Here is a 21,081-nt window from a genome sequence, read left to right as displayed (position 1 = left end):
TCTAGTCTTGCACAAAATCTCAGAAACTAAAAATACTAATAAGTGTCCTACTACTTTTGCTACAGTTCATATTTAAAAACTCAGAATATTAGATATTAGAACTGGAGGAGACAAATAAAAGTCATGTCATCACTTGATTAACAACATCTACATTATTGCAAGTAATACAACAACCCTACCAGGTATACATACTAGTAACAGCCATGAACCTGAGGCCCAGATAGGGCAATGGTCCAACGTCACACAGCTCAGAAGTGACAAAGTTGGGACTCATACTCTGGAAGTCTGATGTCAAATCCCTGCTCTGAATAGCTACACTAACTATGTAAGATCCAGGAAAATTGGGCAGCCTGCTCCTGAATTCATACCCTAATTCAAATTATTATGCCTTCAGAAAAAAGAATGGTATAAAGGACAGAACACAGGCTTTAGCCCTGGCTGGTGTGGCTCAGTGGATTGAGTGCTGGACTGTGAACCAAAGGGTAGTGTCAGTTCAATGCCCAGTCTAGGGCACATGCCTAGGTTGCAGGCAAGGTCCCCCTGGGGCGTGGGGGGTGGAGAGGGGAGGGTGGCATATGAGAGGCAACCACACATTGATGTTTCTCTCCTTCTCTTTCTCCCTCCCTTCCCCTCTCTAAAAATAATTAAATGAAATTAAAAAACAAAAACACACAGGCTTTAAAGTCATATAGCTCTGGATTCGAATTCTCCATTATAAATTACATGTATTTGGGCTAAATTACTATACCCTTGTGAACCTTAGTATTAGTATCCTCAACTGAATTATGAAAATAATATCAAATTCACAGAGTACTTATAAAGATCTAAAATAAGTTAACATGAAGAGCAGTCAGCAGAGAGGTTGATACTTAATACATGCTCAGTAAAAGCCATTTCCTCTGTATCTGTCTTTCCTTTCTAAATTGCTCTACATCTATACAATTCTATACGATTTTCATGTTTCTCAGGTAAATAATAGTTCCAGTGAGTAAAGCAAAAGCTTGAGTATTCCCCAAAACAGAGAGGCAACTTCAGTAAAACACCTAGGTCTTGCACCTGGGGAGACAGGTAATGTAACTCAAGGAATCTCTAGCTCTGAAACCAAATTCCTAATCTCAAGTATTCTCCAATGTTAGAAGAACTCAAAGTTCCACAAGAAGACTCTTGTTTCAAAGATAAACTTTAAAGTTATCTGAAAATAAGGAACTACTCATGAATTAAAGCTGAAATACAAAAGGACTATTTAAATTTGGAAATAAACTTCTGGAGAAACCATCAATATTTTGAAAGGATTGTGGTAAAATATTGATAACTCAGGTCCAGAGAAGACAGAGTGGGTAACTAATGCACACGCTGGAACCTCCTGGTGTATGTTTCTGTCGTCAGAGAACAGAGGAAAAAGCGTCCTTAGAGCTGCACTCCCCTCCACACAGAGGAATACTGCCTCTCTTGTTGTTAATATCCAGATACTCAAAACACTGAGAAACCCAATGGAGCTATTCTGAAACCTACTATGGCCACAAATCCCCCAATTTGTCTGACTGCTCCCTAAGTGCAGAACTATTTCTCACTTCTCTCTCGCTCTCCTATTACATAGCTGTTTACCCAGAGCACATGTCTGGCAAATGCTTGTTGAATTGAAATTCAACACTTAGCCTCAAACATTGTATTTCAGAGCTCTCGTACTTGACCAATGGTATTTTTAAAAAATCAGCACTGTTTACCAATGGACTCTAAGGCAGAGTAAAGAATGCTGAGTAATTCCTCAATACTGTGTAGAATACCACCAAAGGACACAATACAAACACCACCAGAATCCAAAGTAGGAAATATCTTGCTTTTCAGAAGCTACTGTGCAGAGCGACCCCAAAATTGTTTTTATCCACTCCAAGTAAAACAACAAGGTCTGAAAGCATTGGCATCATTCTTAGCCTCTAACCTCTAGTTTCACAGGAACACCCTGCCTTAAAAGGTATGTAAACTCAGAGCCGGAAGAGATCATGGAAGGTGCACAATAAAGGGCTGCTGAATGAGAGCTATTATCACGGCTGCATTCCACAGCAGAGGCATGCAGAAGTACCAGAGGAACATGGAGGGAATGGCTACATGTGCCGGACAAGATAGGGAGGAGGTCAGGATGAGAGCAGCAGTTTTGAAGAATGAGTTCGCCACACAGTGAAAGGGACAGGAGGACATTTCAGGCAGAGGGGGCACCAACAGAGTATCCCGAGGAGAAAATGTTTGGTATGCCCGAAGGATATGGTATATGCGAGGTAATGGCAGAAGAATCTGCAAAAGTAAACTAGTTCAGACTTTAAAAGGTCCTAAATAATCTTAGTACTTGGACTGGATCTTCCAGGAAATGAGTACATGTGCAGTCAGAGCAGATCGTAGCTTAGAAACATGCCATGCCAACTAGAATTAAACCACAAGTAACTGGAAGCAAAAGAACCAGATTAATGTTTGATCTTCCCCCTGAAAAAGACAACAAGCTCTTAAGGGCTTGGTAAAACACACACAAGCACGCACTTCCCAGGGATATCCTAAGTTCGGTAGTAACCAACATCGACTTTAGACAGCAAGCTGAAAACCATCAAAAGCATGATCCAAAACCACACCAATATGTAATGAAACCAAGTTCTAAAAGGGCTGAGACTTGTCCACAATCCTATAGTAATCAATGGCAGAGCTAGGACAAAATCTTAGTCCAGGGTCCTTCCTAGCACCCCGCGAGTCTTTGTTGTGCCTTTCCCTTGTGCACAGAAAGTCTCTGAAGGGCAGGACAGCCAAGGAGAACAAAGCAAAAGTGAGGGTGTGAGATGATGAATAGCATGAATACTAGAACCAGGCTTACATGTTGTGAGCACTACATAAATTCTCACCATCATTTATGATCATCTCTCTGAAGAATCACATAATCGTTGGTGGTTCACAGCAACCCCCACTGCAGCTTTTCATATGATTCGAAAGTAGGCAAAGACCAAGAGCTGTAAACATGTGGTGATGTTTCTACCTTTGGGGGGAGGGCTCTTGGAGTCCTCCATAGACAGCTTCAGCTGCTGTATGAACTCGCCGCCATACACACTTCTTTCTTGCCAGATGTTCAGCAATCTTTCTAAAGGTTTTTTACAGCCTTCATCTGCCTCTCTGCCCAGAAAAGATGAAAAGATATATATAAGCTTAAGATTTCTTGTTTTTAATTAGGACAGATGTACTTTTAAAAAAAATCAACAACTGACTAGATGGTTTACACAATTAAAAACATAAGGAAGAGTACGGTATAATTGTGGTAAGGGGATACCCAAAACTTGACCAGAAACTACAACATTCTTCCTGCAGGGGAATGAGAGAGATTACATGATAAAAGCGATCTGTGTCTTTCATCCCCTTTGAAAGACGGGGCAAATAGGGCGAAAAGCCAGTGGCGGATTTTTACAGATAGAATCATCAAAAATTGATACTATCAACTGTGACATTAATTAAGCCCTGACTGGTGTGGCACAGTGGACTGGGCATCCTCCCACAAAACAGAAGGTCGAGATTCTGGGATGCAGGACAGGTCCCCTGTTGGAGGTGTGCAATAGACTGATGGATGTTTCTCTCCCTCTCTTTCTCCCTGCCTTCCCCTCCAACTAAAAAATTAATTAAAAAATTTTTAAATAAAAAAGATGACAATTGAAATCTAGTGCCAGACATTCTGCTGAAAACTAACGGGGACCAAAACTTTTAAGGATAGAAAAAAAAAAGATTAAAAACCACAAATGTTTGGGAATAAACGGGGAATAAATTCACTCCAACTCATCGATGCAAACACACCAATACTGCTGCATCTATAAATACAATCACATACAAATATATGCCAAGACTGATCTCAACTCTAAATTAACCACTTCATAATTATCTTAATTCTGGGCTAGGTCTGTAGTCCATGTCACCCAAAGGTGTCTAACAGATAATCTTAGAACATACTGAACATTAATTCAGTCCCTAGTAATTCAGACAGTTTTATTCTGACATGCTACACTCCTAAAACAGACGGTTTTTCAGTAAGGTGACTGTAACTCACACTTACCTAAAATATCAGAAAACAAAAGTGGAGAAGTGGGGAAGACTTTCTGAGAGGAAAACAAATTCCCTCACCACACACTTATTACTACAAATTTTTCTGGTTTGTAGACCTGTCTGGATGTCAATGATCTTGCATTGAATAACTCAAACAAGGAGGATATCCTGATGTCTTTGTATCTAAGTCAGTATCTTTAATGGGAACTTCATAAGGAATCATCCCAAATCAACTGAAATGTCAATTTCATTCACCCTCAGCCTTGACAGCACCTTTTCCTCAAACTTATTTTAACACTCAGGGTGACGTAAGCTTTCAGCCTAATCTGGTCAGGCCATATTACTTATGAATTGTTGGTGGCAAATTTCACCAACTTGGGGTTAAAGTAGTAAATCAGGGTACATACAAATTAGTAATTGTTGTTAAACTTTTTTCTTTTAGTCAGAGGTAAGGAGAAAGGAGAAAAATTCCATAAATAGTTTATAAAATTTAAAAGGTATGAACTAAATATTTGATGTCTGTGACAAAACACTTCTCCATCTTCAAAATGTATCTAGAAACAAATCACTTCTCACCTGTTCCTCTGTGGTCAAGCTGGTCCAAGCCTCTGTCGCCTCCTGCCTGATCGCTACAATACAGCTTCGTTACTGGTCTCTCTGCTTCCACTCTTGCCCTTCTACAAGCTATTATTGAGCTTAAAAAATATAATTCTAGCTGCTGTGTTAAGGCAGATCATGTTATTCTTACTCAAAACTTCCAATGGTTCTTTTCTCCCTTGGAATAAAAGTTAAAGTCCTTAAAAATCCTAGAAAGCCCATTATTTCTCAGGCTTCACCTTCTCCCCAGTCCCCCACAACAGCCACCCTGACCCTCCTGCCTCAGGACCTCTGTGCTTCAATTCACTTTGGCCTGGAACCATCCCCCGCATCCCAGGTGGTGCCTGGCTCATCTGCTCTCTCCCTTTAGGCTGGTAATTACTCACACAGCACTGTTCCAGTGAGTCCTTCCCTAATGTCCCCATTTCGAAGTACGCTCCCTACCCCTACTTAGTTCTTCTCCATACAATACATCTGATATGCTAATATAGTTTACTTGTTTATACTCTTTCCATTGTGTGTGTGTGTTTTAATTTTATTTACTGAGTTTTTAGAGAAAGAGGAAGGGGGGAGTAAGAGAAACATTGATTTGTTGTTCCTCTTATTTATGCATTCATTGGTTGATTTTTGTATGTGCTCTGATGAGGAATGGAATCTGCAACCTTGTATCAGACCACGCTGTAACCAACAGAGCAACCAGCCCAGGGCTCTTACACTTTGCCATTTGAATGTAAAGGCAGGGATCTGTCTTCAGCGCCCCCCCCCCCAACTGCTATCCACTCTAGAACAATAAATACCTGATTGTAACCTTTTAAAAAAGGTTTTAGATAAGTTTTTAGTAAATCACACAATTAGTTAACCTAAAGCAATCATCTTACTACATCAAGGTCATTCACGTCAGACTTCAACTAAGCACTCACCTGCTCATTCTATGAAGTTTATGAAATACTGTGCTTGAAATCCACAGACTTTAGGCCTTCGTTCTGACCCCAAGGGTTTATTTGACCCAATAGCCTTTCCATTCCCTACTGGGGCTTCACGTTCTAGCAACACTGGATCATATGTAATTTCTACTTGGAACTTGCTCTCTCTCGCTCATGTTATCACCTCTGCTTGGACTGGAACCCCGGAGTAAAACAAGGTGAAGAGGGAGAAGTTCGTGATTCAGGTGGTTTAAGTACCTGTGGGGGTATGTAGAATAGCAGAAGAATCTGGAGGGATAAAGTGGAACTAGATTATCAAGGGTCTTAAATGCCGTATAAAGCGTGGGGCCTTTATCCTGAAGGCAAAGGAAAGTACCAGTAATTAGCTGGTTGGTACTTTTAACATAGAATCTGTTCTCTGCAAATTCTCCTTTCACTTAATAGAAAGAGAAACCTTAATCAAGACAACCAATTTTTATCTAGGATTTAGTTAAAAGGAGAGGGAGGGGCACAACACATACGCACACACCATCCCTGGGGGTATCTGGGACTCAAGACTTTTAAGACTGATTTAAGCACAATTTCTGCCACATTACTACACAGTGGAAACTGACACTCAAGCGAGTTATTATAACCTAAAGACATTTCAATATAGGCTTCCACCACTAAAGGCTAAATCCAAAAGGGAGCTCTGGTTTACTTGGTGATGTAATTAACCAGGACAGGCTAATCCTTTGAGCACTACAGTAAATAAAGGTTTTGCCAGATAAGTTTCAAAGTTACGGATACAGAAGTCAAAAAATCTTTTTACTGATGAGGTTTTAACATAAGTAACTACAAAAAACTGAATGTCCCTTTAGCACTTAGAACTAAATATAACTAAAGCAATAAAGTAGTTTTATAACAGACAGTTATCTTTTCAAGTTGCATCAACTCTGTTCTAAATTGAAAAACCTTTAAGTGAAAAAACACCAAATTGTTACCACTAATAAGTGAAAAAACTGGAAAGTGATAATTACATGCATAACTGACGTTAAACATAAGTTAGTCTGTACTTTAATTCTAATTATAAATTTAATCTTTGCAAAATTGATCTTGTTAGTAAAAAGTATGTGTTATACACACATAGGATTGCTGCCTTTTCTTCCTTTGCAGTTTTAATGGCACTTCCTTGATATGACTACTGCAATTTCTGTGTTTCTGTCTTATCGCATGCACAGTAGGCCTATGGTAGCTTATTAAAGGCAAGAATTCTAAGTATCCCTAATGCTTCCAACAGCACGTCATGTACAGCTGGGGCAGAAATGTTCCCTCTGCAAGTGTGCAGAAGAGAGTTAACATAGCAGACCTGACATTACTACCCTTAGGAAGGCCCGCTTACAAGGTTAGCCCTTGGTGAGCATCTGGGAACCTCGTTTTCAGGAGTGTTCCTGCCTTTTCCTAACCAATTAGGGTGGTTTACTGAGCCCAAATTGTTTGTGCAAATAATCTGGTTTATGCTAAACACCTCTCTCTTTCTGAAATTTTGGCAGACGATGCCTGTGGCCAACCCCAATAGAAATCCTGGGTGTTGAGTCTTTAAGGAGCTTCCCAGGTACGCATATCACGTGTGTGGTCATTATTCAGTGCATGAGGAATTAAGTACATCTTGTGTGACTCTACTTGTGGCATACATAGATTAATTACTAAAATTCCATGGCACACACCAAAAATATTTTTTGCTGATCTGACAAAAAAACAGGTATAATTTCTGATTCATTCATACTGGACGGCTATTGTGTTGGCAGTTGTCATTTTTTATTTGACAACCTAAGGGAAAAGACCCCAGTGCCCCTGGCTAAACAGTCACATATTACATATTTCAAAAATTCTTGCCCTGGCTGGTGTGGCTCAGGTGGTTGGAGTGTCATCCCATAACTGAAGGGTTGTGGGTTTGATCCCCAGTTCAGGTGCAAAAGATCCTCCCCAGTCTGGGTATGTATGGGAGGCAACAAATCGATGCTTCTCTCTTGCAACCATGTTTCCCTCCCTCTCTAAAAGCAATGGAAAAAAAATGTCCTTCAGGGAGGATAAAAACAAAAAACCACCCCTGCAGCACACCGGTGGAGAACTGCGGCTCCACTGCGGAAGGATTCTTGGAAGCTTATACCCAGTCTCCTCTGGACTTCATCTCCAGCACCTTTCCCTGGACCGACTTTATTCTGTGCCCTTTCACTGTAAGGACTCACGGCCATGGGCACAACTACGCTGAGCCCTATGAGTCCTCCTAGCCAGCCACCACCCTAACGTTGGCCTTTGGGACCTAGGACACAACGGCAGATAAATAAGCATATGGCGCTAACTCCAAATTTGTCTCAGGAATTAATTTCCTACCGAGCTCAGACAACAGGCATACCTCGGAAACACTGTGGTTTTGGTTCCAGACCACAGTAAGGCAAGTATCTCAATAAAGCAAGTTGTATTCTTTTTGGGGGTGAAGGCTCTTGCCTTCAACTTGTAAAAAACACAACATCTGTGAAGTGCAATAATGCGAAGCACAATAAACAGGGCGTGACTATATTGTGCCTATCTGCACTGCCCCTTGGAATATCCACCAGCCATCACAAACTTAATATGGCCAAAGCAAAAGTCTTGATTTCCTCTACCATACCTTCCCCCCAAACCTCATCTCAGTAAAGAGCAACACTGGCCATCCACTTATGTCAAAAACCTAAAAATAATCTTTGATTTCTCTTTTTCCCTACCACCTCCCACTCAACCCCCATAAATCCTATCAGTTTACATGGCGGGGGAGGGGGGTGGAGGGGGGGTGGAGGTGGGGGATGGAGCAAATGTATCCGCAAAACAAACATTCAATAAACAGAACCTATTATCTTCTCACTGCTTCTGAGTCCCAGCCAATGACACCTCTAGACTGTATTAGAGCAATATCCTCCAAACTAATATCCCTGCCTCTCTTGGGATTATTGGCCCTAATAATCCATTTTCCAAACCAAGCCAAAGGGATCTTTTAACAATGTGATAGAATGAATGTATCATTCTCCTGCTTAAAATCCTTCATCACTGATACTCCCAAAACCCTCTCCCAACACCGACAAGACATATGTGACTGGCATCTGCCCATTTCTCTGAAATTAGCTGGGAGCTACTTTCCCCTTTGCTCAATGTGTTCTAACCTTACTGGCCTTCAGCCTGATCCTCTTAACACGCCAAGATTATTTCTACCGGACATTCCTACTTCACGCGATGACCTCAGACATCACTTCCTCAGAGGCCTTCCTTTACCACACTAGAAGAAATCCCACTCTAGAACGCCATTCTATTTTATTATATCCACATTCTCACTCTCTGCAAGTATCCTGTTCACTTATTTCCCCTTGCTGACCTTATTCATGGCTGCTCCCTACTGTCTGGATCAGTTCTTGGCACACAGAAGGTACTCAAATACACACTGAACGAAAAATAAGGTGAAAAACCATCTTCAAACTGAGATGAAAACAAGAAGGCATTTGTGTGGAAAACCAGATCAAAGTCTGGTTGCCTGAACCGCTATTCACATTGAATCTACCCTATGATCTTGGCGGCTTTCTCTGACTTGATTGAAAGGTTTGGCTTGGGGATTTTTTGGAGTGGGTGGCTGAGGGAAGAGGTAGGAAATTATCATAAAGAGATTCCTAATAAACTTTGGTCAATATTAATAGGTCAACTATCTTTGTCCATCAACTGGCCACAGGAAACCCTTCCAGAAAGCACTTCTTACTGCTGCTAAGCGACATCAGGCCTGCAGTGGAGTGGCTAGTCTTTCTGTTCTAACAATGGTAGGCGGAGGGGGCTTGGAAACATGGAAATCACAAATATAATACCCGAATAGGACCTTAAAAGAACTAGAAGAATGCAAAAATGAGTTTTTTAAAATTCATTTTTTAATTAAAAAGGACCAGGTTTATTTTTCCCCACAATGCCACAGAATATGACAAAACCTTTTTATACTTCCTTCTAGATAGTTTTAAGATGCTACCAAGTAAAAAAGGAATTTTTCAATCCTGGTACTACCCTTTTTTGGTCCCTTTCTGCTTGCCCTTTTCTGGATTTAGGGCACCTAACGATTATTGTTCAATTTTTAAATAAAAATGTTATACCTATTAACCCTACAGAAAACGATTCGTCAATTTCCTACACCCTAAATTAACTTACAAATTCATCAAATATTTATTGAACAACTAACTCTGTGCCAGGGCAGATCCGAATGTTGCCCGGCTCCTGGGACACCACTGGTGATTCCCATCAAGGCTACAGAAAAGGTGTCCCTGAAGCCACATGGCCCAGCAGCTCTGTGCCAGCCACTTCAGCAGGTGCTTGGGATACAGCAAGGAACAAAAAAAGAAATGGTCCTTCTCTTCCCAGAGTTTTATAGCTTAGTATATTTGCATAAAGGAGCAAAGCCCTTGGATCAGTCACTGTACTGTATATATTCAAACACACTTTTACTCTAGCCTCACAACTCTAATTAGGAAACTCAGGCCCAAACAGCTAAGTATCAGATATAACACCACTCAGTGCTGGAGGCAGAGCGGCGACCAATGACTAAGAAACCGAATCAATCAGCTCAAAACCAAAAAAAATGACTGGCTCCAGAATCATGGATCCAGAGAGCATTTTGATAGTTGCCAGATGGGGGGCGGGGGGGGGGGATGGGCAAAGAGGTGAAGGGATTGATAAGTACAAATAAGTAGTTACAGAATAGCCATGGGGATGTAAAGTACAGTACAGGAAAGGGAGCCAAAGAACTTACAGGAGTGACCCCTGGACATAAACAATGGTGAGGGGACTGTCTGAGGAGTGGGGGGTGCTGGGAGCGAGGGGGGCAAAGGGGGGGAATGAGGACAAACTGTGACAGCATAATCAATGAAATATAATTTTTTAGAAAGGCTGTCTCCAGTTTCAAATAGCTAGTCTAGTAGTTTGTTCTAAGCTGACTCTGTAATAAGGAGACAGCATTTATTCAAGTTCATAACACATTCTGTTTCTTTGGTGTGCATGTTCACCAAAAGAGCAAGCCAGCAATGTAGTGGACAAACAAAAGTCTTTTTCTGCATTTCCGAAAGCTATACGTCATTTGTTTCTTTTGGATGTCCCATTTTATTCCTTCCACTGTTTCAAATCTTTTATGGGCTGTCAGACTTATGTTCACATTTTAGACCTTTCATTTACAATTTAGACCCTAGAACAATTTTTAAACCACTAGTCTCCTCTGTGCCCTCCCCAATTTCCTTTTGTAAAGACGTTTACTTTTGTATGTTTACTTAGTAATATTCTAATGAAAAATAATTTTTCTCTGCTCCCCTTGGGCAACTAACTTGTGTCTACAGAAAAGTGATTTGTTTTTAAATGAACAAGTGATTTGTAAAACTTTTACTCTGATGGATGTTTTCTGAGATGTGTTTGGGGTGCTCCGTGCTCCAGTCCTGTCGGAACACACAGCAGCGGGAGAGGCTCCATGGGGTACAGCCAGAGCAAATATTTGCTTTCCACACTTGAAACTACCTTTGCACTTACAGAAATGACCACTATTTTTAGACATCTAGGCATCCAAAGGAACTAAAAATAAAGGCATAAGAAACTAACTTTTTTGTTAATAAGGTTTTGTTACTGGAAAATTCCCTTGTACTATTTGGCTTTGTTTTTTGACCATAAGCTAATGAGACATTTCAGCCAAACCAAGAAAAATACCATATTCAAGAAACTAATTTAATAAATGACTACATCTAGGGAAAAAAGATGTGTTTCGAGTTTTAGACTAAATCCCTGTAAAGCATCGAAATGTTTCCATGTCTGAGGTAGTTTTTAAGGGCCCAGCAAAACATAAAACCATAATTTAGCCTTTGCATCACTCTGTAAAGCGCATCTCTGTTAAGTACAAGCTGTCAATTTCCAAAAGTTATCTTGGAAAAGGAAGAAACAAAAAAGGAGGAAAGGTAAAGTATTTAAAAACTAAACAAAAAAAAACAAGAGACAACATACCTGGCAACATGAGAAAAAGCATCCACAAGGACAGATTCAAATTCTCTAGTGAACTCAGGTCCTTTCCTTTTACTGTTTTGGATGACATCATTTGCTAAGTACAGAAAAGTAAGCTTTCTATTTGATTTGGCTGGAAAGAAAAAAAGAAGATAATTTAACTTACACCGAGGAAATTAGCAATCCATAATTCTTTTGCCCAAAGATACTCCTAAAAAAATTAAGACAAGCATTATCTACTTGAAATCAAGGGTGCTGTATGTATGAAAAACAACCTGAAGGTTTGAGAATACCACTTTTGTAAAAAGCAAAGTGAGAACGGCCCATCTTCATTTCTTTGTTATTTTAATCAGGGTAATTAGCAGTAAAATGAAATAATGTAAAGAAAACTCTTAGAGGGTAAGCAGTCAACATTCTCCAGACGACATGTTAAAACCAAGGTTTTCACTTATTCTATTGCAAAAATGAACTTTTCTAACTCACAATTAATTATCAAATACTGCTGAATGAAAGATTGAGTTAGTTTCTTGTAATTTATGCTCCTAGACGGAGAATTTCCCTTTGAACACTCAAATAACCATCATCAGTCATTACATCAACTCTACAACCCAGAGGAATCTCTAGGTGCAGCAATGATATTTATCTCAAATACAGATAAACACTAATGCTACATTATAAATGAAAATTTACACATGTCTGAAATCTGGATATGCAAAATTATGGCTCCCACAAAAACTGTAATTCTTCTCTCTCATACATACTAAATGTAGAGTTTCCTTCTACTCTATATGGTATCATATATTAAACCATAAAAACCTCACGTAATATATGAGTTACAGTTGCTTGGGGGAACATTACTGAATTTCTTGGCTTCTATGCACATAACTTTTCAACCATAAAGTTACATCATTACAATTTTTGGTCCCAGTTTTCTTTTAAAAGAAATAAATAAAAACACAATCAGACAGTTCAAAACATCTGAAAATCTCGAGCAAGACCTATGTCAACCTCCATACACACCCAGTCCTTACTGCATTTCTCTCAGAAACCACTAGTTTCTTTTGAAATGCACACAGCATATATAAATTCAGACATAGCAAGGCATAAGATGCGACTTTTTTTTTAAAGACTTTATTTATTTATTTTTAGACAGAGGGGAAGAGAGGGAGAAGGACAGGGAGAGGAACATCAGTGTGTGCTTGCCTCTCATGTGCCCTCTATGGGAGACCTGGCCTGCAACCCAGGCATGTGCCCTGACTGGGAATTGAACCAGCCACCCTTTGGTTTGCAGGAGGGCACTCAATTCACTGAGCTGCACCAGCCAGGGCAGATCTGACATTTTTAAATGTAGCTACAGAAGTATAACCCAAGTTGAAAACAAGACTTTAAAAGCATATTTATGGCTGAAACTGGTGACTTAAAGTGCTCCAAAAAATTAAATATGGATGTACCGAATTGTACTAACCTTCTGGTAATAACCTAATTTTGATGGCCATCTGATGAGAACACTGAAAACCTAGAGCTGTGTTGCTACAAAGGTATGAATGGCAAAAGTCTTAAAAAAGCAAACCTTCTTCCAGGATGTTGGAGCAAGTAGAACTACCCAGTCCATAATGCCATAGACTTAATGCATTTAGATATAAATGCATTTACATCTAAAGTAAACAGAACTTCAGCAAAGTAAAACTGACTTCACAAAAGTGAAGCATTACAAATTCTATATAGTTATGTTTAAAAAAAAAAAAAAAAAGGAATCCAAAATCCGTATCACAAAACGCCATGGACATTCCAGAAAGACCTGATATGGTTTTCAGTATTACAAATAGGACAGCTAACAGGCGAGAGAGCCAGAGTTTTCAGTCAGTATCTGCAGTGCCAATTAATTTTCATCATTCTTAAACTTGGCAAGGGGGGCTTATTTAGGATAAAACTTTATCCCTCCACATCCTGAACAGACAACATAAGCACCATGTGCATAAATAAGATACAACAAAGCCCAAGAGCGCCTGAACAAACCATCGAACAAACCATCGTAACATACACAACACACGCCCTCTACTCCAGCTCCAAGTGACAGCTCACTTATTCAGATGTCCTTCCACCGGGACAAAATAGATCTTTTCACACACAACCTAGGCCCCTTCCAAACTGGATGAAATAGTTATTGAGCAAGGTTTAAATAACTAGTTGGCCAAAAATTTTCACTTGTTTGGCTGGTTTTGACACCTTCTTAGAAAAGTAAGTTTAAAAACAAAGATTACTGATCTGCTTCAGGCCAAGATACAAAAACACTAGTAAAAAATATTCAGCTAATATTGAGCATTTTATACCAAACTGAATCATAAAGGGGAGAAGTTCCTAGGAAGTGGAAAGAAAAACAATACAACAGCAATAGACATGGTATTTGAGCAAGGAAAAATTTTTTTTAAAGTCTGGTAAATATTTTGAAGGCAACTCAGAGATAGTCTGCGAATATCTTAGGGAAAATGACTTGACCATAGACAGAAATGTACACTTTTAACAGGGTGGGCCAGAACCTACGAGGCTGGTCAATTTGAACATTAGGGCACAAAATCTTTTCCACTTTAGCATGGGGGCATTTTCAACTTACGAGGGAAGCTGTATCCTGATCCTTGTAAGAGCATCCTCCAGCTCTGCACTGTCCAACATGGTGGCCACTAGCAACATCAGTGAACACTTAAATTGTGGCTAGCAACATCCAATAATTAAATTTTTTATTGTATTTATTCAAAACTTGCATTCCTTAGTCATACATTTCAAGTGCTAAAGAGCCACTGGTGGCAAGTGGCTACCTTGTTGGACAGCACAGATGTAAAACATTTTTTTTAAAGATTTTATTTATTTATCTTTAGAGGGGAAGGGAAGGAGAGAGGGTGAGAAATATCAATGTATGGTTGCTCCTGGTGCATCCCCTGCTGGGAACTGGCCCCTGCTGGGAACTGGCCTGCAACCCACGAATGTGCCCTGACTGGGAAAGATGTAAAACATTTTTAGCATCACAGAAAGTTGTATTAGTGCTGTTCAGTCAAAATGTCAGAGACCATGATTTAACTCCTAATCTATTTTTTTTAAACTGTAACAGGCACCATGCTCAATACTGTAGGTGTTACAAAGAAACAAGAGGCCTAGTTTCTCCCTCAAAACACAACTTAGTGTAAAAGACATAACTAGCAAGAATAAGATATAGTACATAGTCCCTCAGTATTATCCATGGGGGGGATTGTTTCTAAGGCCCTCCCACCCCCCCAACCCTGCATGAACACCCAAAGCCTAAGATACTCAAGTCCCTGTATAAATCGATATATACTATTTGCATATCCTAAGCAAATCCTCCCATATATTTTCAATCATCTCAGGATTACACACATTACCTAATACAATGTAAACACTATGTAAATAGTTGTTATACTGCATTATTTCAAGAATGACAAGGAAAAAAAGTATGCAAATGTTTAGCCCAGAAGCATCCCTCCCAGGCCTAACTACACAAGAGAACACGTCAGCAACAATGTAATTTTTCTCTGGAATATTTTCAATCCACGGTTGGATACAGAACCTATGGATACAGAGGATCAACTGTAAATGCTAAATGGGTGTGGAATGGGATGCCGTGATTAATTTTAATGAACAAAAACACTACAGGTTAGGTTGGAAGGTTATGATCACCTCCCCTTACTGAATGCAGGGAGGTCCGAGGTACTTGAAACACCAGTTTTGGGGTCAGAGAGCTCTGGGATCCTGCCCCAGCTGTGTGCTCCTGAACAAAGCATCTCTGTATCTTTATCTTCTCATCTGTCGAATGGGGGTTAATAATGTGGGCCCGCTTATAACATAACCTTCCATATGTGATTTGGAGTAAAGGAGCTTCACAGATAAATGCACTCTGTAAACTGTTTTTTTCCTGTGCTTTTGTTCTTGTTTTTGAAACTCAAGCAGGGTAAGGTGGGGTAAGCCCAGAAGTCTTCACAACCAAGAAGCCTTCACAAATGTGATATTTGAGATGGACTCTGATCTGTCTCAGATCCTACCAGATAGGATCCTGCAGAGGCGATTCACATTTTGTTCACAGCTCAGATGTTGGAAATATCTGAATGGCGCGATGGGGTACATGAAGCTAGACTCTACCCTGCAACTGCCCTGCCCAGAAAGCTGAAGAGACCCTTGATATTTGGGAGTCTCTACTAGAGGGCTAGAGCTGGGTCTCGTGAAAGAACTATGAATTTGGGGGTCTGCCATCCTGATGCAGTCCCAGCCTCACCAGTTATAATGCCTTAAAAATACCATTTAGCCACTTCAGTTTCCTCATCTGTAAAACAGGGTGGAATCCCTACCTCGCAGATTACAGTAGAGAACACAACTGAAGTGGATTCCTATGCTCTGAAGGGCCTACCACACAAACAAGCTGTTGGAAACAGCTCAAATCGTTGGGCCCTCGGCTTCACTATGGAACCTGCCGGAGCATCAGACAGCTGTGCAGGCCACCACCTTTCCCCACCAGCCTGTAAGCAACTTGAAGGTGAAGACTGTGCCTCACACTGAGTAATCTCTAATCCCACCTCCCCACTATTTATCCAGTGCCCACCAGGTGCTGGACATCAGGCTCCATTTTCATAGGGATTATCCTCTTTACTCTCCACAGCAAGCTGTTTGAGTCTCAGATTTTCCTCATCTGCACAATTTCTACTTAGAATTTAAGAAATGGCAATGTATGTAAAGATATCAGTACTGTGCCTGGCACATAATAAAGGCAAGTAAATATCATCTCCATTTTACAGGTAAGAAAACAGAGGAGCAAAGAGGTTAAGCCGCTGGGGTCAGTAAATGTCCAACATTTTGACTAAACATTTGACCAAGTGAGGCTTAAATTCCAGGTAGTTGGCTGCTGGAGCCAGCATGCTTTCAAGCACCCAACCTAGTGCCTGGCACACAACAGGCTGAGCTCAATGGATCATGAGCAGGATCTAGACTCAATGAAAGTCAGCCCTGGCTGGTGTGGCTCAGCGGATTGAGCATTCGCCTGTAACCCCGAAGGGTCACAGGTTCGATTCCCAGTCAGGGCACATGCCTGGGTCTTGGGCCAGGTCCCTGGTTGTAGCTGTGGGAGAAGCAACGTGTAGATGTATCTCTCACACATTAATGTTTCTCTTCCTCCCTTCCCATCTCTCTAAATAAATAAAACAAACAAATAAATAGAATCAATGAAAGTTGCATGAGAAGAGGTGGTGTGTGGCCCCTTAACCTCTCTATACCAGGAGTAGCTGCACCCACTTCACAGCGCTGTTCTTGAGAACTGAGCGCGAGGATATTATGCAAAGGTCTCGGCACAGTGACAGGCACAGAATAAGGGCTCTGAAAGTGGCAGCTATCCTTGTCCTTGTTTTACAGATGAGAAAACAGAGGCAAAGAGATGATGAAACTTGTCCACTATCGCTCAGCTAGTAAGTGGCTGAGCCAGGACTCGATCTAGGCAGTCTTACCCCAGAGTCTGCTGGCTCTTACTCCAAACGCCCAGTAAAGCGCCTGGCACACAACAGGCTAGGGCCAGTAATCTCCACAAAGTGCTGAGCCCTGCCAAGACAGTGAAAGTCACAAGTGTCCAGAGGAGCCCGAGGGGAGAATGGATGGCTGCACTGGGAGTCTGGGTCCTGGGGCCCTGGCCGGTGGAATCTCAGACAGGTACCTTAAACCTTCCCAGGCCTCAATCTCCTTTTCTGAGAAATGGGGATAGCACCGTCTCCAACCTCAAAAGCGCCATCAGAGGCCCGGGCCAGCAAAGCCAGGCTCAATAAAGAAGCTAGAGGGGCCTCAGCAGTGGGTGGGGAAGAGGACAGCCCGGGGAGGGTCCCAGAGGGTGGGGGAGGGAGTGTTTACCTTTGCGGAGCTCGCGATGCCAGACTGAGACGATGGGTCCCGCGTGCTTGCGGTGGTGGATAAGCCACAGAGACAGGGTCTGCACGCTCTGCTGAGAGTTGCTCAGCTCCGACAGCTTCTTTTCCAGCGCCGACTCCGAGAAGGAGGACATGGTGGCGACGGTGAGGCCCGGCGGGGAGCGGCCTGGGCCGCCCAGTGCGGCGGGAAGAGCGACGGCGCAAGGCCAGGGCCCCACCGGACCTCCTGCGGGACTCTTCACTGACTGACAGACAGCCAGGCGGACAAGGGGGGGAGGGGGATGGGTCTCCGCAGTAACAGCCGCCCGCACCGCCGCCACAAGATGGCCACCGACCTCTCACCCCGCCGCAAGAGCAGGGTCAAAGGGCAAGGGCCGGAGTAGCTGGACACTGCGAGGTCTCAGAGCTGTAGAAACGCGCCTCCAATGGCGACCTCAGTAAATCTCGTTCAGGGCACTTCGACAGCGACAGACGGGGAAAAGAACGCAGTTTGGCGGCCTCCGGAAGGCGCTTTGACCGCTCGCGCCCGCACGCCGGCGCAGTGTGTCTCACTGGAACCCTTTCTCCAAGTCCCGCGGAACCTTTCTGGCGCGGGGCGGCGCGCCAGTTACGCGTCACTTCCGGCGAGGCTGAGGAGGCGGGAGAGGGAAACACTGGAAGACGAGGTAAGAGAAGAGTGGCGGGAGCAATAGGGATACCAACAGGAGGGGGATCCAGAGGGGACACCGATGCTGAGAGATAATGACCTGGATATGTGAGGGGGAGTCTTCTCACCAGGCAGACTCTAGGCCGCACTCTTTCTCTGTATGCACCGCTCCCTGGCCTCCCTCCCCCCAAAACTTTTTGCTTCGCCAAGCCACCCACGTGTACTTTTCACGCCTCCACGCCACGGCTCTGGCTGTCCCTTCTCCAAAGGTGACTCCCCCCTTTTCTCACCTGATGAGCTCCCGTTGGGCTCCAGAGCCACACTTTAATGTCCAGTTCTGAAGTCTAGTCTGTGACAGCACCTCTACAGAACACACAGTCCTGCTCTTGGCTCTTACTCGGTTGCTTTATTCGGGAAAGTACAGGCTGGCTTTTGGGGGTCCATTTGACTGTGCCTCAGGTTTCATGCTAACTTTTGGCGGGCAGAGAAGTCAATGAAAAAATATTTCAGGTTCGGAACCCCTTTCCTTTCTAAAAACATGTTAAATTCCAGTTATCAAATAAATCATCAGGAAAATTTGTCCATCTTCTCTGAAGTTAGGTTATAGTAGTCATGTGGAATTTTAAACTTTCCTGATCATCGTAGAACTTAACCAGTTGTGGGCAGACTCCAGTTAGGAGATGGTCTCTCCTAGTTGATGCCTGTTTTTGCTTTTAATGCACTGTCTTGTAGTTCTTTGCTTAGATGCTTCTCTTCCAGACCAGACTCATAATCGTGGTCAATGTAGTGAGCAGTTGGTGTAAGCTAGACAGTGTGTTCACTCAGTAACTCATTTAATTCTTGGCAAAAGGCTGTGAGGTAGGGAGTATGTAATTCCTGTTTGGCAAATGAGGAAACAGGGTGAGAGAGGTTAGGAGACCTCCCCAAGATCACAAAGAAGATTAGAGGGAATCGATTGCATCTTATCTGTCGTCTTTACCCCAGCACCTGATTCATAACTGAAAGAGTGAATGTAAAAGATGAGAAGTGTAAAATCACACATTCAACATCTGATAATTATAACCTCGGGCATTAGTGTATCCATCTTTGTGTATTAAGTAACTGTCATATACTGAGTTTTTTTATACCAAACTACTTTGTATTAAGCACATTACATACATCCTTTTATTTAATCATTACAACAGTCTTTTGGAGTGGGGGGTTATTATCACTATTTGATAAGTGAGAAAGCATAAAACATGGGTGAGTAATCTGTCCAGTGTCACCTGGACAGAAGAAATGACAGAGCCAGGAGTCAAATCAAGCTTATCTGATGTCTGGTCCCAAATTCTTTGCTCCTGTGCCAGTGGTTGTTCATTCTTTCAGCAAATGATTTTGAACGTCTATATCTGAAGTATTACTCTAGGCAAACAGAATCCATGTCACGAGAAGCTTAACTTCTGTAGGGGAAGGTGGATAAACTAAACATGCAAGTATGAAATGAATCAGAAAGTGACAAGTGCTTTAAATAAAAAGAAAGGTAAGGGGGATGAGGAATGTGTGTGTGGCGGAATAGGAGTCTATCATGTATGCGGGTCACAGAAGGCCTCCCTCATATGGTTATGGTTAACCATATGACCATATGGTTAACCATATGACATTTGACCAGAGCCCTGAAAAAAGTGAGAGAACGAGCCATATGCCATGGGGTGGAATGTTGATCCAGACAGAGGGAAACCCAAGTACAGAGTCCTGAGGTTAGACCACTTTGGGCAGTTTTGAGGAGCACCACAGAGGACCATAGGGCTGAAGTGGTATGAACCAGAAGGCTGGAAATGAGCTCGGAAAGTAGCCAGGGACCATACTGCGCGGGGAGTTGTAGGGATATTAAGGACTTTGGACATTACCGAGTGGAATGAGAGTCCATCGGATGATTATGAGTAAAGGAGGAGCATTGTCGCTGTTAAGTAAAAAACAGATGGTAAAGGTGTGAGCGTAGAAGCAAAAAGACCAGTTTGGCAGCTGTCGTAATAACCCAGGTGAAATGGTAATGCACACCACGGTGTAGGTGGTAAGGAAGGTTCAGATTATGGGGATGCAGTGGTACCTCCGTACTCATCCATAGTTCATTCCAGCAAGTGGCAGGCAAGCAACAACTGATGAACCACTTTCTCTTACAGGGTCGTGTTGTGACTCATACAAGTTCTAGCAAGTGCAGCAAGTGGCAAGCAAGCGCTGAGTGCTAAAACGTTCTTTCTTATCTAAATATGACCAGTAATAGGTTTGATGAGTTCTGAAGCTGACAAATACTGAGGTATGATTATATTTTAGAGGAGGTAACAGAATTTGTTTACAGATTAGATATGAGGTATAAAAGATGAGTTTATACCACCCCAAGGTTTTAGCTTAAGCAATCATAAGAATGGATTTTTCCATTTACTAAATAGAGGAAAGAGCTGGCTTGGGGAATAAGAGCAGGAGTTTAGATTTGTCCAGTTGGAAATGTTTATTCAAGTAGAGGTGTTGTTTTGTAGGCGATTGAATTTGTGGGTCTGGAGTTCAAGGGAGGGATCTGGGCTAGAGGTATGACTGGGAGTCTCGAGAGCAAGTAAGTGCAGAAGAAAAAGCAGCCCACGTGACTGAGTCCTAGGAACTTCCGCACTTAGAGGTCTGAAAGGTGAGGATGGTATAATCCTGTGGGATTTTTTCCTTTAGCCTGTTAATATTTATTTACACTGACTGATTTTCGAATATTGAGCCAGCCTTTTATCCCTAGAATAAACCCTGGTTTGTTGTGATGTGTAATTCTTTTCACACGCTGCCAATTATATTTCCTAATATTTTGTTTAGGACTGTTGCTGAGGGAAATTGGCCTGCAGGGGTTTTTCCTTTAATTTTTGTATTGTCTTTGTTGGGTATGGTGGTATCAGGGTGATAACTGGCTTCA

General features: G+C 42.0%; 2 protein-coding genes across 4 annotated transcripts in view; one reads left to right on the top strand and one right to left on the bottom strand.

Moving 5' to 3' along the window:
* RPRD1B (regulation of nuclear pre-mRNA domain containing 1B) overlaps nt 1-18,091 on the bottom strand; it is a 52,074-nt gene extending 33,983 nt beyond the window's left edge. Inside the window, exons 1-3 of one of the 2 annotated variants that reach the window (XM_037164651.2) lie at nt 17,493-18,090; nt 11,604-11,733; nt 3,014-3,147 (exon numbers count right to left, since the gene is read on the bottom strand). In XM_037164651.2, coding sequence (XP_037020546.1) covers nt 3,014-3,147; nt 11,604-11,733; nt 17,493-17,643 — 415 coding nt within the window. In that variant the 5' untranslated portion in view covers nt 17,644-18,090. Of the gene's footprint in view, nt 1-3,013; nt 3,148-11,603; nt 11,734-17,492 lie in introns of both variants that reach the window. The other variant, XM_037164652.2, reaches the window with a different exon arrangement.
* Nucleotides 18,092-18,104: 13 nt separating this feature from the next.
* Nucleotides 18,105-21,081, top strand: part of TTI1 (TELO2 interacting protein 1) — a 48,595-nt gene continuing 45,618 nt past the window's right edge. For both annotated transcript variants that reach the window (XM_037164649.2, XM_037164650.2), the window contains exon 1: nt 18,105-18,174. The gene's annotated coding sequence lies outside the window, so the exon portion shown is untranslated. The remainder of the gene's footprint in view (nt 18,175-21,081) is intronic.

The sequence above is a fragment of the Artibeus jamaicensis genome, unplaced genomic scaffold (assembly GCF_021234435.1).
Source record: "Artibeus jamaicensis isolate MK-2021 breed Jamaican fruit bat unplaced genomic scaffold, CSHL_Jam_final contig_685, whole genome shotgun sequence".
NCBI classification, from domain to species: Eukaryota; Metazoa; Chordata; class Mammalia; order Chiroptera; family Phyllostomidae; genus Artibeus; species Artibeus jamaicensis.
This window is presented reverse-complemented; position numbering and strand designations above follow the sequence as displayed.